Raw genomic sequence first — 17,498 nt, forward strand, 5'->3', positions numbered from 1 at the left:
CTGGTTCCAAGGCTGTTTCCAGGATGTAGCTGAAGAATCATGATCTGTGCAGAGTGTGTAGCCGAGTGAAAAGTGCTGGTGTTGCATCTCCTGCCTCATAAGGGCATGGAGGGATTATGGAAATCTATTGTTGGCCATGACAAGTGTGTGATCCTAGATTATGTGTGTAAATGAGTGTATGATAATAGTATACTGTGGAAGATGATATTAAGGTGTATTAACGTGGTCTATTGTTGTTTATGAATGAGTAGTGTGTTTGATAGTGGTAAGTGTATGTGTGTATCTGAATCCAAATAATGTGTGTAATAATTTTGCCATTATAATATAAAAAAGATAATTAAATAATGAACATTTACAAGTACAAGTAATCAAATAATATACTCAGGGAATATTTTTGTCTAGATAAAGGGTCAGATATCCCATGATGGTAATGGGAAAAGACCCATTTAATATACTCATTTGATTGTATTTCACTACTTTATGGAAAATGTATATTTATTTTTATTTTCAAAAACAATATATTTTGATTTGCCGCAAAGAAACCCCTGCTTTTTTTTCTTTCTTCATTTTTGACTCTTTATTCACTGGCATGCTACCAAAGGATTGACATAAGGCAAATGTGGTTCCTATCCTCAAAAAGGGAACAAAGTCATTACCAGGTAACTACAGACCGGTCCTAGAGAATTTGAAAAGGACCACCACATAGGGAAGTTTCTGTTAGAAAAGAATAATATAAGTGATAGCGTGGATTCAAGAAAGACTGAAGTTGTGAAACAAATTTACTCTCTTTTTATGGGGAAGTAAGTAAACAGGTACACAGTGGAGTAGCAGTCGATATAGTGTACTTGGACTTTGCTAAAGCATTTGACACCGTCCTCCACAGATGGTTAATATGCAAGTTAGGGTCAATAGGTTTAGAAAAGTCAATCTGTAAATGGATAGAGAACTGGCTTAAAGACCGCATCCTGGGAGAGTAGTGATTAATGTTTCATACTCTGAATGGTCTAAGGTTTTAAGTGCTGTACCAAAGGGTTCAGTGTTGGGACCTTTACTGTTTAACATAATATAAATGATATAGAGTTTGGTATTAAAAGTACCATTTCTGTGTTTGCAGATGACCCCAAACTATGTAATGGAAATAAATCCATACAGGATGTCTATAATCTACAAGCAGACCTGGATGTACTGTTTGATTGGGCAGCCAAGTGGCAAATTACATTTAACATTGAGAAATGTAAAGTTATGCACTTTGGGGATAGCAACATGCATGCTTCATACTGTTTAGAAGGAATAAATTTGGGTCACAAATGGAAAGGGATCTGGGGGTTCTGGTAGATCATGGACTTAATACAAGTATGCAATGCCATGCCAAGCTGCAATATCAAAAGCTAGCAAAATACTTTCTTGTATTAAAAGGGGAATAGACTGCAGAGATGGAGACATAATCCGACCCCGTACAAAGAATTAGTCAGACCACATCAGAAATATGCAGTCTAGTTTTGGGCACCAGTTCACAAAAAGGACATTGTGGAATTGGAGAGGGTGCAGAGAAGGGCAACTAAACTAATAAAAGGAATGGAGGTACTCAGCTATGGAGAGAGGTTAGGTGAATTAATCTATTTTCCCTTGAGAAGAGACGTTTAACCTTCCTGGCACTATGATTATTTTAGTATTTAAATGTCAAATTGGTACATTTGACATTTAAAAATACCTATTTTAAATTTCCCGCCCCCAGCGCACGTACTCGCTTTGCATGCAGGCCCGGCATCTGTATTCCATAGCCTCACATGTCCAACGTTCACACACCGGGGATGTGAGGCCAGGGGACATCGCGCATCGCCAAGGGGACACAGATGCCTGGCTGGCTTCGCCAGAGGATGCTGCGGGCTCGTGGGGAACCAGGTAAGCCCTCAATTCCTCCCCGAGTATGGCTCAGGGTTACCACTGTTTGTAATGAAATTTAACCCCGAGTCACACTCTGGATTACCATCAGGGGGTTTAAGGGATGATATGATCACACTTTATAAATATATTAAGGGTGCATATAGAGAACTCTCTTCCCGAATATTCACTTTAAGATCATTACAAAAAACAAGGGAGCACTCTTTGTAAAGTTGTTTCAGCAACTACTATAGGTTGCTTTAAGAAAAAGCTGGATGCTTTTCTAGAAACACAGAATATAACTGAATAATAATGCTAACAGTGACCATTAATCCAGGGAAAATTCAATTGCCCCATGGAATCAGGAAGACATTTTTTTGAACTATGTCCATAGGGTTTTGTATCTGGGTTATGTTTACTTCCCTAGTGGTTGAACTTAATGGATTTATGTCTTTTTTCAACCTGACTTACTATGTAACTATTTGTACCATATGGACCAAGGATACCCGCCACCTTCTTGGAGAACCACTTGAAAACTCAGAAACATGAGTTCTGAATGATGAGTTTAAGAGTAGGAACTACTATCCAAACAAGTCCTTGAACACAGATTCGGATGCGCTTTTCACTCACAAAAGATATGTAATTTCTTAGGTGAATGAGAGCTAGTAATCTATTGTAGATGGGTCACTAGCCAAAAAGCCACGTAGGCTCACAATGTATGCATAGGATTGTAGATAGTAAGTGTCCCCTGATTTTTTCACAGTCAAGTAGAAGGGGTTATCACAGATGTAAGTGTTCTTTTAGTTTTACCAATAGTTAAGTTGGCATCTCATCAGAAGTGCTTTCGTGACATATCTGGTGAAGGAGTAACTTGGGCTCCATTCAGGTCCATCAGGCCCTTCTTCCATGCTGCCTCCCTGATAGATTCTTTCACATTGAAATTATGCTTTCTGCAAAGAACCTCCCAAGGCTCATCAGTAGCTGAGAAATGCAGTGTTCCATGAATTTTGTCCAGCCCCAGGGTCACTCATGGAGTCCATGGTAATGTCCTCTGTGCAGACACATACTGTAGGTGAATAATGTGTCCTCATGACCGTTTTTGATAATCTTCCATTGATAATCGTAAAGAATCCAGTTATTGATATTGAGAGTCTCTAGCCCCTTCTGATAATAAGACCCTCTGTACCAGATCAGCTGTCCTAATTGCTATACCATGAGCTTTATCAACTACTTTTGCCATGTCCTATTTGCCTGCAAGGAGGGTAGCCTGTTGGGTGACTTCCAGTCATACAATCAGGGCCTCTAGGTCAGATTTAGAAGTCAACACCTGTATGAAGGGCCCCATGTCAGAATCCCCAGAGATGACCATATGTGGATATAGTGATAGTAGGATAGGATTGGAGACCAAATTGTCAAGCTGTCATGCATTGGAGGCCTGGTCTTGACTGCAAGCTTTGTCTTGAGGGCACGGGCATCAGTAAAAGCAAAACCATATTGTTGCAACCTGCTTTCAGCAAGATCAATATGAACCAAAATCTGGGAGTAATGTTTACAGCACCATGCTAAATTTATGTGAAGCAAAATTGAATATGTGTGTGTATGTATATATGCTATTGAATTGCTATGCGGTCAAAATATAGAAGAAGCTAAATTAGTACGGTCAAACCTTGGATTTCCAATCTAGTAAGGTTAATATTAATACTGCTTTTTCATAGGGCATATACAAAATTTTCAGTTCACTATAGTTGCATTCTTTAAACCTTTGCAAGACAGCACATTGAGTGCATTTTGCAAAATACACTCTTTAGATTTTTAAAAAAAAAAAAAAAAAAAAAAAAAAGGTAATTCAAACAAAGAAATAAACCAAGAAATATATCATGAGGGATAAGATTGTGTTGTAAGCTTCTCCCATACTGTTTTCAGGGAACCTTCTGTTCCCTAAGTATCTATATTCTTCAGCCAGTCTTTACATAAAACTCAAATTGTAACATTATGGAAAATTTAGTAGGTCAAAGCCCCATCCTTTCATAACATCTTCATCTCATTCTCTGACTGATGCACTGTCAGTACCATTGAATGTGTTAGGAAAAAGCATATGAAGAGGTTGAGTAAGCACCTAATATATGTGCCAGACATAGTTCAGCACCTAATATATGTGCCATTCCTAATTCCACTACTCACAGCATAGAGTAAAATACAGTTCAAATGCCTAAAAAACCTGCCTGGAATCAGGCCTATATAGTTTGACTAAACAATATAGCACTGATCTAAGGTGGAGTTGTAAAAATAGCCCATTTCTAAGCATTGCAGTGAGACAAACTTTTAAACCAAGGCTGGAAACTATATTAATTATGCTGTCCTTCCACACTGCTTTGTCTGCTTTTTCTGTTTGAGTCCCTAGCTCCCTGACTGTTTTCATAGCCTTTCACAGGTTACAGTATGCTTACACAATAACTACATCTTACTTTAAAAATTTCCTTACTGTTTCTTTTATAAGACAAATACAATACAACCACCTGTCCATTCTAGACATGGTCAAGGTTAATCACCTACTTTCATCCTCCTTAACTGCTGCTTCAATGACAATGGCTTACACAAATGTACTGACTGCTGGCTTTTCTCTTTGTACGCAAATACCACCTGTCTTTGAAAGGTTACCTCATTTAGGCTACCAAGGTATAAATTATTAGACACATTTTCTCTGGCCAAACTGACTTTTCCAGTTTAGCTTACCATTTTTACAAGGTGAGGACCTGTGCTTCTATGACCTGTATCCTGTGCATGGTTGCCTATTTGCCTTTTGTTATGTTATCTTTACTTTAAAGCTTTAATACCCAGTTATATTCCGTGCTTCTAGAATGCATCCAGCTTTTTCCTAAAGCAATCTATAGAACTTGCAGAAACTACTTCCTGAGGGAGCCGATTCCACATTTTCACAGACCTTACAGTGAAGAATCCCTTCCTTATTCGGAGCTTAAACTTTTTTTCCTCCAGACGCAAAGCGTGCCCCCTTGTTTTTCGTAATAATCTCTAGGGGAATAGTTGGAAAGAGAGTTCCAAATATGGAAAATTTATATGAGGTGATCCCCCCTTAAACGTCTCTTTTCAAGGGAGAATAAATTATTTCAGCGAATCTCTCCTCTTAACTGAGCTCCTCCATTCCTTTTATTAGTTTAGTTGCCTTTCTCTGCACTCTCTCCAATTCCACAATGTTCTTTTTATGAACTGGTGCCCAAAACTGGACTGCAAATACCAGATGTGGACTAACCAATGCTTTGTACAGGGGCACGAATATATCTCCATCTCTGCAGTCTATTCCTCTTTTAACGTCCCCTAGCGTTCTAATTCTGTCCGTATTTCCATACAAAAAGGTAACGTTTTTTTGCATGGAAATTTTTTTTACATTGTAGGCTATAATTCTTAGGCATAACTCAACGAAATATGTCCAATATAATAAATGTAATATTAAACTTATGAAACATAATATAACTGTACAGAAGCATGTAAAAATATATATTAACTGAAGATTTCTTTGAATTGGACTCATAACAGCTATTTTGTATTGAATCCAATACAAAATTATTTGAATTTCCCGGGAAACCCTGAAGATCTTCTCTGCAGTTAGCGGCTGGATATCGGAGGAGGAGAACGTGTCCCCAGGACCTGCGGGGACCAGGGGACGCCAACAGGGCAAGATAAGTGTTCTTTTTTTAAGCAACCCCAAGCCTGACTCGGGATTACCGCTTTTTGCAGGTAAAATCCACCCCGAGTCACACTCGGGATTACCGCTAGGGGGGTTAATACAAGAAAGTACCTTGCTAGCTTTAGATATTGCAGCTTGGCATTGCATGCTATTATTAGGTTTATGATCTACCAGAACTCCCAAATCATTTTCCATTTCTGACTCCCCCAAATGTATTCCCCCTGGACAGTATACAGCATGCATGTTGAGTATGAATTATTAATAACTACTCTCTGGATGTGATCTTTAAGCCAGTTCTCTATCCATTTACAGATTGACTTTTCTAAACCTATTGACCCCAACTTGCATATTAACCATCTGTGGGCTACTGTGTCAAATGCTTTAGCAAAGTTTAAGTACACTATACTAACTGCTATTCCAATGTCCACCTGCTTACATCCTCAAGAAAGAGTAAATTTGTTTGACAACTTCAGTCTTTCTTGAAGCCATGATGACTTTAACTTTTAATAATATTTTCTAGCTGAAACTCCTCTATGTGGTTCTTTATCAAACTCTCTAGGACCTTTCCAACTATGGTAACTAAGTGGTCTGTAGTTACCTGGGAATGACTTTGCTCTCTTTTTGAAGATAGGAACCCTTTTGGAATTTGTGACATGCGTATCCCAGGAGGCTCTGCGCGGTGCTAATGACAGATTGAAAGGGGTTTTGCTTTTTTGTGTTTTAAAAAATGTTTTAAAAAACAAAACAAGGGGTTATCTATCCTTCTATATAAAATAAAAATTGTAGTGATTGGCCATTTCGAGACCATGGTCCACAAATGTTTGCATATTAGGGACCCCTGGGGGCCACTTGTATGGCATTTAGCATTAGGGTGCTGGCAATTGTCTGTGCGCTGTGGTGCCTCAAATATAAATTTGCCTGCTCACCAAACTTTAAGGCTGTTTTCAGATTGGTGGTGAGGTTGGGGGGGCGCTCAGTACTTCTTACTGCCGCCTGAAGTCAAATCTGCAGACTCTGCAGTGTGAGGGACTAGGCAGCTAGCAGGGTGCCTGTTACACATAGCTGGACACTTACCTTCTCTAGAACAGAGGGATGTTACCAACTGAAAATGTGGGAGCCAGTGGGAAACACTTTTTTTCCACAATCCCCCCGAATAAAATGTTATACTCATCATATCATTCTACCCTGTCATACATAGCTATCCCCTTACTCTCTATGATCCCCAATTTCTCAGTAACATCTTGCTATGGAGCTGATGGAGCTTTTATTGACACGTGTGAGAACAATCCATTGTGGCTATTGTTCTAAATTTTTTAGGTGCTGCATGAGTTTATACCAGTAAAATGAATAACATAATTACATAGAAATATCCCAGGGACTTTCTACCTTAAAAAATTAAACAATAAAATGTGTAAATTTTAAAAATTATTTAATAAATTTTGTGTAGATGAAAAAGTATGTTCCACCAAAGATAGGGACCCAGAAAATAGGAAGGAGTAAACTCCGGTGTGACCAGCCTGGAGTGACACTAAGAAGACCATTTAAGAGAAAAAGGAAAGACAGGCTTTTGAGGGGCGCACAGTATTTTTTTGAAAACTAAACTTTCTAAACATCCTAAAACTAGAGGATTAGAGGTCTCCTATGCTCTCCCTAGGCTAACACATGTATACTAGTCTAATGAACATACGATAGTAGTTTGCTGATATATCAAATCTTATTTACAGCAATGAATTTTTTCCCCACCCAACGCGTTTTGCCCCGCAAGGCTTCTTCAGGGGTTTTGGGGGTCTTGGTGATATTGCTAAAACTTTATGCCGGGTAAGACTTGACGCCACTTGCTACTTGAAAAACATTCTAATCATAAAATCTAATAGTGATTTGGAGGTAATTGAAGCTGACCCTGCGATTATGGGTGAAGATGGCTCTATGATCCTTCAGACATAGTCATGGATGGTATTTGTTTGTGGGTCAGAATATGCAGTGTGTGGAATTTACTCCTACCAGGATGAATATAGGAGAGAAGTGTACTCAAACTAAGACACACTTAGCTGGATGACCGTAGATACTGAATTGGTGATAAATGATCTGGTAGGACAAAATGGATGTTCCAAACTGTAAGCCGTTGCAAAAGATCTTAGTACATTGCTTTTGAGTATGGAAGAGTTTCTGTATTGATATAGAAAGACTTTGTGTGCTTAATCACGGGTAAAAAGTTGCTGGTCTATGTATAGTGCTGGGTTTATCACTGTTTAGATGTGTCGTGGTGGTATAGTGGTGAACCGCGGGCAGTTATCCAAAAGCGGAAGTAAACCCAAAATTCACTCAGAACAATAAAAACACACTTACCTTCAATCCCGCGGAGCAGTCTATCCATCTGGAGGTTTCTTCCATCAGGCCCCGCGTTGTCCCAGTATTCTTTCTACGTCACCCGATCTCGCACTGTGCAGGCGCGAGATCGGGTGATGTAGATTAGGAAAAAACTTGCCAATCTCACTTCCCATGCCATTTTTTTCCCTATTGATGAAAGGGCTCCTGCGCATGCCTGAGATTCTCAGGAATGTGCGGAAAGAACAGCAAGGAGCCTCTCAGATACCTGACATAGGTATTCCGGGAGGCTCTGCACTTCTTTTCATTCTTGATCACCTATGCCAGGGGTCGGCAAACTTTTTGGACTATTAGGCCATTTCAGGAGGTCAAGAAGGCACACTAGGTCAGAAGAAACAAGGTGACCAAGGAAAGGTTTTTTCCAACCTTGACTGCAAGCAAGCAACCTCAGTCTTCCACTCATCCGCGGTGTAGTCTCTGTATGTGTGCACGTGCTTGGCAACGAAAAAGCCCCTTGAGATTTGACCGCTTGAAAGTGCTGTTGGTGTCGTTGCACACTAAACACAGGGCTTTGTTGCTGCGTTGGACGAAGAATATTTTGTCAGTCCATCCGTGGTTGAAGACAGGACATTCGAGGTCAACCTTCCGGAGACTGGTAGGTGCGCGTTGCTTCTGCTCTTTAGGCATAGTAATTGGGGTTACTGTGCGGGAACTTCATGATATCGATGGTATTGCGGTAACTCTTGATAATGCAACAATTCAATTAGGTCGGATCCAACAATAAATAACTGTGGGGGGGGGGGCAGCGGCGGCGGACTGGAATACTGGCTAGGCCGGAGTTTGCCTACCTGTGGCCTAGGCAATTGAGAATTAACACATTGAATTTTACACATTTTATTGTTGAATTTGTAGGAAAAGTCTCTAGAAAGTCTCTGGGTTTATGCTATAGCAAGATGCTACAGAGAAATTGGAGTTCATTGGGAGTAAGGGGATAGATATGTGTGACAGGGTAGCATGATATGACGGGTATACCTTTTTTTTTTATCATGTGATGGCACCACAGCAATAAAATCCCCCACTAAAGTCACTATTTCACTCATCCCAAGGTATATCAAGCTTTTGACCACCAGACCATTGTTCAATCATAAATCTTTTTTTTACAATGAAGGCTACGTACACGTTAGATTAATGGCCTCAGGGTTGATATCAGAATCTGGCGTGTGTACAGCGCTCGTCATCCGGACAACTGTCCTGGAGGATCCACGGATGACTGATGAGAAACAATCGTAATGACAGTGAAGAGGAGAGAGTGCAGAGCGGGGATGATTTGTCGTTCTCTCCCTCCCCTCTCCATGAGAGCAGAGCAGTACTGTGTGTACAGAACTCGTTCATGCATCTTTCAGTCTTTTGTCGTCGGAAAAGATTGTGAAAGATCCAATGACAATTATTGCCCTGTGTGTATCCTGCCTTAGAACTCATGATAGAGACAATTGTTTCCTAAGACTTGACAAAACCCCTACACTGGAGTTATTTATGAAAACTGGCTCCTAGAAAATTGGTTTAATGGTGTTGTTTCTATGTAATTGTGTTATTCATTTTACTGTTATAAACTCATGCAGCAGATAAAACATTAAGAACAATAGCCACATTGGATTGTTCTAACACGTGTCAATAAAGGCTCGATCTATAGCGAGATGTTACAGAGAAATTGGGGTTCATAGAGTAAGGGGATAGCTATGTGTGACGGGAGCATGATATGATGGATATAACTTTTTATTCAGGAGGGGGAGGTTGTGGACAGAAAGTGTTTCCCATTGGCTCCCACAGAGAAGGTAAGTGCCCAGTAATGTGTAACAGGCACCTTGCCAGCCGCTCAGTTCCTTGCACTGCAGCGTCTGCAGATTTAGCTCCAGGGGGCAATGAGTGGTACCAAGCGTCTCCCCCTAAGCAGGGTTCAATGGTATGAGGAAGGGGTAACTGCAGTGCCACTTCACTGTCAGTCTGAACACAGCCTTAATGTTCGGTGAGCGGGCAATATTATAGTTAAGGCACTACAGTGCACAGACAATTGGCAGCACCCCAGTGCATGGAAGTGGCCCCCGTGGGGACTACAATTGGGGACCCTGGTCTTAATTAAGTGGGTTGAACAAAAAGATTGCAAAAAAAATGTGAGGAACTTAAGACTTTTTTTTTTAACACAATCACTTCATTAAAGGGGCTCAAAAGTAATTAGACAATTTAAAAAGCTAAATGTTCATTTCTAATACTTGGTTGAAAACCCTTTGCAATGATAGCCTGTAGTCTTGAACTCATGGACATCACCAGATGCTGGGTTTCCTCCTTTTTAATGCTCTGCCAGGCCTTTACTGCAGCAGCTTTCAGTTGCTGTTTGTTTGTGGGCCTTTTTGTCCGAAGTTTAGTCTTCAACAAGTAAAAAGCATGCTCAATTGTGTTCAGATCAAGTAACTGACTTGGCCATTTAAGAATATTCCACTTCTTTGTTTTAATAAACTCCTGGGTTGCTTTGGCTGTATGTTTTGGGTCATTGTCCATCTGTAATATGAAACGCCTCCCAATCAATTTGACTGCATTTAGCTGGATATGAACAGGCGGTATGTCTCTGAACACCTCAGAATTTACTCGTCTGCTTCTGTCTTGTGTCACATCATTGATAAACACTAGTGTCCCAGTGCCACTGGCAGCCATGCATGCCCAAGCCATAACTCTGCCTCAGCCATGTTTTACATATGATGTGGTATGCTTTGGATAATGAGCTCTTCCACGCCTTCTCCATACTTTTTTCTTGCCATCATTCTGGTAAAGGTTGATCTTGGTTTCATGTTTTTCCAGAACTGTGCTGGCTTTTTTAGATGTTTTTGAGCAAAGTGCAATCTAGCCTTTCTATTCTTGAGGCTTATAAGTGGCTTGCACCTTGCAGTGCACCCTCTGTGTTTACTTTCATGCAGTCTTCTCTTTATGGTACACTTGAATATCGATATGCCTACTTCCTGATGAGTGTTGTTCACTTGGTTGGCTGTTGTGAAGGGGTATCACTTCACCTTGGAAATAATTCTGCGATCATACACCACTGTTGTCTTCCATAGACGTCCAGGTCTTTTGGCGTTGCTGAGTTCACCAGTGCTTTTTTTTCTTTCTCATGATGTACCAAACTGTAGATTTCACTACTACTTAATATTGTACCAATTTCTCGGATGGGTTTTTTCTCTTTTTGCATCTTAAGGATGGCTTGTTTCACCTGCATGGGGAGCTCCTTTGACCGCATTTTGTCTGTTTACAGCAAAATCCTCCACATACAAGCATCCCCTCAAATCAGCTCCAGGCCCCTTATCTGCTTAATTGATAATGACAAAACGAAAGAATTGCCCATACCAGCCCATGAAATAACTTTTGAGTCATTTGTCCAGTTACTTTTGAGCCCCTGAAATAAAGTTATTGTGTAAAAAAAAAAAAAAAAAAGGCTTTAGTTCCTCTTTTTGCAAAAATAATTAAAGCTGAAAGTCTGCAGTTCAACTTCATTTGATTTGTTTCATTTCAAATTAATTGTGGTAATGTACAGAACCAAAATTAGAAAAAAGTTGTCTCTGTCCAAATGTTTATGGACCCAACTGTATAGAAGGGTAGATAACCAACCCTTTGTTTTGTTTTGTTATTTTTCAAATTTTTTTTAAAACACAAAATACCCCAAAAAAACCCATTCTACTACTGCCAAGGTGGTAAAGACTGAATGGGAACGCAGACCCTCCTGTGATAAGCCTGTCCTGAATTCAAAGAGGCTTGGGCCCTGAGAACAGGCATGCGCAGGAGGTACTTTTCTGTTCTCGAAAAAAGAAAGATGGCGATCTCACACATGCGCAGTAAGATCGACATTTTTTGACAAATAAAGCGACATACATTTTTTTTATTTTTATTTTAGGTCTACTTTATTGAGAAAAGATCTCTGCTTCTTATTAGGATTTATGTTTAAGACCCCATAGCTGGCAACTTCTTATTTTCAGTGGGATGTATTAGGTTTCGTATCAGCTCTCGGGGTCCCCTGTGTGCCCTGAAAATTTCAAGTTTGTACAACAATCAGTGTGGGAGATATGAAGGTTTACACCTTGGGGTAATGATAGCAGCACAAGCAGAGACTCTGCTCTCATGTTCTCTAGCAGCTGATGGTCAATGGGTAGGATTATCTCACAGTGCAAAGTGGGCGGGGAGCAGCACAGCTGATTTCATGCTGAAGCAGAATCCCATACAAAAAGATGGGAGATGCGCGTGCAGACAGGGCAAAAACAGCTGAGTGTGATGTCATTGTACACGCCCAATCAGCTGGTAGTACTCATTCCTAAAGTAGGACTATTTTTAAGGACACCAGTCTCTGTGACCAGCCGGAAGCACGGGGCAGTGCAGGATTGGGATGAATTTTTGTGTGGCTCTCACAGCTCAGTTTCCTCTTGCTGTTAGACACTTAAGAGACAAGGGCTCTGAAAATTAGAACAACTTTTGCTTCTGTGTTAACTCTGAACACTGGGCAAACCTAAAGATTGCTTTATACTTTCTATCCCCTATTCTACACTTGTCTCTTAACAGTTTTTCACTGACCTTTGTAATCTGTTTTGAAATCTTCCACCACTGCTAGACATCATATCAACCTCCCTGTCGGTGTACCCGAGTGTGGCTCAGGGTGAACTTTCCATACCAAATGCGTTAACCCCAAACCACACTCGGGGTGGAATTGCCTGGGAGTTTGAAAGTCCTACCGGGTTCCCTGCGTTCCAGCGACATCCTCCAGTAATACCTGCAGCGTCCTCCAGCGATGCCCGCCATCTTCTTCCCCTGGGGATCCCAGCATCTGTGTAACCTGGCGATGCCCGGCCAGCATCTGCATCCCCAATGTGTAGCATTAGAAGATTTGGGTAGCCCCACTCTAATTCACTCCCTCCAAATCTGGGACAAGCACTGTGCCAATCCCAAATTGTGCTCCACCCATGCTCCTCTAACGCCACTGTGGGATAACCCACTCAATCAGGGTGGGGCTGAGGGAGATTCAAATGGTGGATAGATAAAAGTTTTCTGCGAATAGATGTGCGTTTGGTTTTCAATTATGAATATTTATCCAGAAAAAGGGAGCTGCCACAGATTGAACACTTTAGATACAAACAAGTCAAATAATTTGTTGCTGTACTAAAATATAACAAACTGCACGACACTCCTTTTGAGAATTCTTGTAGTTCATTGGCAAACACCAAAGGTCAAAAATGTATTAAATATGCAGCCTTAGTCACCCTAACAACAAAGTTAAAATATATGTGTTCATGGGAGGCTGACTTAGGCTTACCATAAGAACTGGAAGATTCGAGTGACGTAGCCCACTCCCTATCCAAAATATCACTCATCTCATCACTAGTAGAGGCCAACTACAAGGTAATGTTCTAAATATCACCCATCCTCCTCCCCATTATGTTTTAGAGACTGTGAGGCTAAGGGAACAATGGAATACATAAGGTGGTTGTGCCCAATAGCGCAGAGCTTTTGGTCCAACATATTTAAACTTATTTCTGCAGTTCTGCGAATAGAAATACAGGGCTCATTTGAGGGGGCCCAGTTTAGCAAAATGGAACAGATCAGACCCAAACCAGCTCAGAAACTAGCCAAACTTATCCTTTTGGCAGCCCGGATTACACTTGCCAAATCGTGAAAATTGAACGTAATACCCACCACTCTTTGCCAAAATGAATTGGGTGATGGTGAGTGATAGGTCAACACATACTTTGAATAACACCCTAGATAATTTTGACCTAATCTGGGAACCCTGGCTGAACTATGGGTCCACCTAGATGGATGTATATTTCAGTCTTAACATTTTGTAAAGTGAGTCTTCTCCCCTCATCCTTTTCCCTCCCTTATGTGTCTGTCCATCCTATCTTTACATGAAAGAAATGGGACCAGATCGGCCCATTGATACCAAGCATAATCAGTGCTCAACCCAGAATTTTTTTGAAGCCGGGTTGGAAGAAATTGTAGGTGGGTGGCAGCCCCAATATTGTGACCAAACTTTTTAGTAACCACCCAAAAACAGCTGGGTGGGTGCTAAAAAGTGCCGGGTGGTGCGCCCAGCTAAAAGGGCCTGGGGAGAACCCTGATAATGATATATCCTGGGAAGCCCCTAGCAGGGTCCCGGAGGTTCAGCGACTGGATAGAAAACACAGTTTGTATTGTGTTTTGTGGTTATTATTAGGCTGACAGTCTCTTAATTGCTCACTTTATCTACTGTGATCTGATTGATGTCAAACTGCACAAATGTTTACTATTGTGAGATTCATGTAATTTAAGTACAAACAACATTCATCAAAATTAACCACGTGTGTGAAAAAGAGTGCCAACAACTTTTGCTTGTATTTTGCTTGTATTTATTATGCTTTATTTTATATTAAGTATTATATAGTAATTCGCCTTTACTTATCTTTTGTTACTATGCTAAATTCTCTCCCTTTGGACAAACAGGGTTTTAGCCCAGAGTTTAAAAAATATATGGGAAATGTTCATGTTTACCTCCCTATCGGTAATCCCGAGTATGGCTTGGAGTGAATTATCCATACCAAAATCGGTAACCCCGGGCCACACTCGGGGTGGAAATGCCAGGGAATTTTCAAGTCCTACCTGGCCACCAAGTTTCCACAGCATCCTACACCGATGCCCAGCATCTGCTTCCCAAGCGTGTAAATGTTGGGGACGCGAGGCCAGGGGAAGCAGAAGCCGGCCAGGCAGTGCGAGCATGTGGCTAAAGGGTGGGACTGTGTGGCTGAGAGGCGGGACCGGGTGGGAAATTTAAAATAATAAGTATTTTTAAATGTACTGTTTTGACATGACTCCCCCACTTCCACACTTTGCAGGGAAAATCTGCCAGTCATCAAGTCAGGTTGTTTAAAGGGGGAATCATGTTTCTGGGGGTACCCTTCACAAAGCTCCCTCTGTTGCTGAAGTGCAAGCTGGCATTAGCATTGTAGGTAGGATGCAAATTTGCAACTCCTTGCTAAAGGGATACCAGCCTGCATTAACCCTCCTAGTGCTAAAACTGCACAAACACATTTTTACAACCAAATGTTCATTCTCTTTCTATTTATTCTCAAGGTCATAGTGCTGTTGATATCACCAAGGTAGCAAGAAGACACCGCATGTCTCCGTTTCCACTAACATCCATGGATAAAGCCTTTATTACAGTCCTTGAAATGACTCCAGTTCTTGGGACTGAAATCATCAACTACAGAGGTATGTTACCTTTTTGTTTCAATATTCCTTCCTCAGCTAACAAACATAACTGGCTTGTAAGATCCAGTATAACGTCAGGGCCTTAGGAACAAGTACAAGATGTTAAGGAACAGCATAGCTTTCAGGTTGTGACTTGGCAGCACCATGTATTGACAGCACATACGTTGCTGGGGCATAACCTTTTTTTTTTAAACTTAGCTTTCCTAATGGACAGCAGCAACATCCCAATCTACTATTATCTGATTTATTAAAGTTGACCTTCAGGCAAATATACAGCTCAAATGTACAAAAGAGAACTGTTGCCTGACAAAAGATTTATTTTCTGTCTATTTGGTCCTGCAATATACACAGCCCTGTCTTCCTTGTCTACCAGCTAAAGTGACCTAACTTTACTCTCCTGCAGCTTCATGACCAATGGCACCAAAATTTTAAGGCAGCTCTAACAAGCCTAAATGTGAAGTCACAGAAATGTTTTTGATATCAAAAGTAGAGCTTTAGTCCTTAGGATTTGGTGGGTAAACAGTGTTCTCCCCAGAAACCTTTTTCAGCCGGGTGGTGGAAAGCTGTACCAGGATGGTAAAAAGTGGGTGGGGCAAGACACAGCAAACTTTGTTCCAAATTTATAATACCTGGCTTGCTAAAATGTACAATTTTTCCATTTTTGTTGCCCAAACTGTTCAGTGCTGTGTGTTTTATTCCAACTGCCTAGTGTTCCATATTTTATAGTGTAATCCCTTGTATGCATAGTGTGATCAATGTGGTGTAACAAGTTAGGCTTAGTTCACATTAGCAGTAATGGGCCATTTACCCCTCCTGAGTGACTACTTGGCAACTCACAAGCACCTGGGATTGGTAACAGACGGTCATTGCTGAGATGCAGCAAATGCAACATTACTGCCAGTGTGATTTGAGCATAACTTCATATGTCACCTCCTAGTGCTAGATCTAGGTAACACATCTTTTGTGAAAAAAAAAACATATTTCACTTGGTCTGTCCACAAACTGAGCCCAGTGAGTCCCGCGCTTGCTCAGCTTCCCTCTTCTTTCCTATGCTCAACTTCAATCAAAGTGCTGATCATTGGGCATGCGTGAGTTTGCAAATTAAGGACCCCCCGGGGGCCACTTACATAGTAAGGAGCATTGGGGTGGGGCCCCTAAATTTTTACCTACCTTTCACCAAACTTTAATAGTAATACTATGCTTCCCTTTTTGCTTCTGTTCTTTGAACCCCAATGTATCTGGAATAGGAAGGTGCAGAAAACTGAAAATGTAGGTGCAAGTGGGGAACACTTGTACAACCCCCCCCCCCCCCAAAAAAAAAAAAATTAATTAGCATGGCATTATTAGAACATAAAAAAACACTGTCCACTTCCCTGCCTTGAACCCTAATTTCTCTAGAACAGAGAGGTGCAGGTAAACAAATATATAGGTGCAACTGCGGGACACTTGTGGCTAAGGCCTCCCAAACTTTCATCTCCATGGCATCATTACAACATAAACTCTGCCCCTCAAAACCCGTTGCCTGTTACACGTGACTGTTCCCTACCAGTACCTTTGTTTTGATGGGCAGAATTTCGTTTATGGTCCAATGTTAACATAGTAAAAATTTTTGGGGGTGCTATCCACAGACTTTCCCTACACATTTTAAGTTTCCTACACCTCCCCATTTCAGAGAAATTTGGGTTCAAGTGTTAGAAGTGGGCAGTAATGTGTAACAGGGCAGTGTGTTTGCCATAATAATGACATTTTAGTGGGAGGGGGTAGCCGAAGGTGTCCCCCCAGTGCACCTACATTTTCGGTTTTGTGTACCCCACCATAATATGGAATTTGGGATTCAAAGAGAAGCAGACAGAGTAACATAGTATGACAGTTATAGATTTGTGACAGGTAGGTATCAATTTAAGGGCCCCATCCCAATTCTCCTTGCTATGTAAGTGACCCTGTGGGTCCCCAATTTGCATTTTTAATTAAGGACTCCTAGGCGCACTTGCTTTTAAAACAGTACTCCCAATGTTGTGTTTTCACAACAAGTTTTTACAGTTCTGATTCCCATATCTTGCAATTTTTAAAAGCTGGGGTGCTGAAACATACAATTTAGGAGATAAGAAGGTTTATACACAGAGAGCTGTAAAGCTGCGTACACACTTGCAATTTTTGTCGTTGGAAAGGATCTTTCACGATCCTTTCCAACGACAAGGGAGTGCACGATGCATGAACGGTGCTGTACAGCACCGTTCATGCTCTACGGAGAGGGGAGGGGGAGAGCGACAGAGCGGCACCCTGCTGCGCGCTCTCCCCTTCCCTTTCATTAGGATCG

At 41.1% G+C, this 17,498-nt stretch overlaps 1 protein-coding gene across 31 annotated transcripts in view; it reads left to right on the plus strand.

Annotated features, from left to right (window-relative positions):
* The window catches only part of GPHN (gephyrin), a 401,006-nt gene that overhangs the window by 301,260 nt on the left and 82,248 nt on the right, over positions 1 to 17,498 (plus strand). For all 31 annotated transcript variants that reach the window (XM_072428975.1, XM_072428977.1, XM_072428985.1 and 28 more), the window contains one exon: positions 15,044 to 15,181. In XM_072428975.1, coding sequence (XP_072285076.1) covers positions 15,044 to 15,181 — 138 coding nt within the window. The remainder of the gene's footprint in view (positions 1 to 15,043; positions 15,182 to 17,498) is intronic.

Source organism: Pyxicephalus adspersus, chromosome 12 (genome assembly GCF_032062135.1).
Source record: "Pyxicephalus adspersus chromosome 12, UCB_Pads_2.0, whole genome shotgun sequence".
NCBI classification, from domain to species: domain Eukaryota; kingdom Metazoa; phylum Chordata; class Amphibia; order Anura; family Pyxicephalidae; genus Pyxicephalus; species Pyxicephalus adspersus.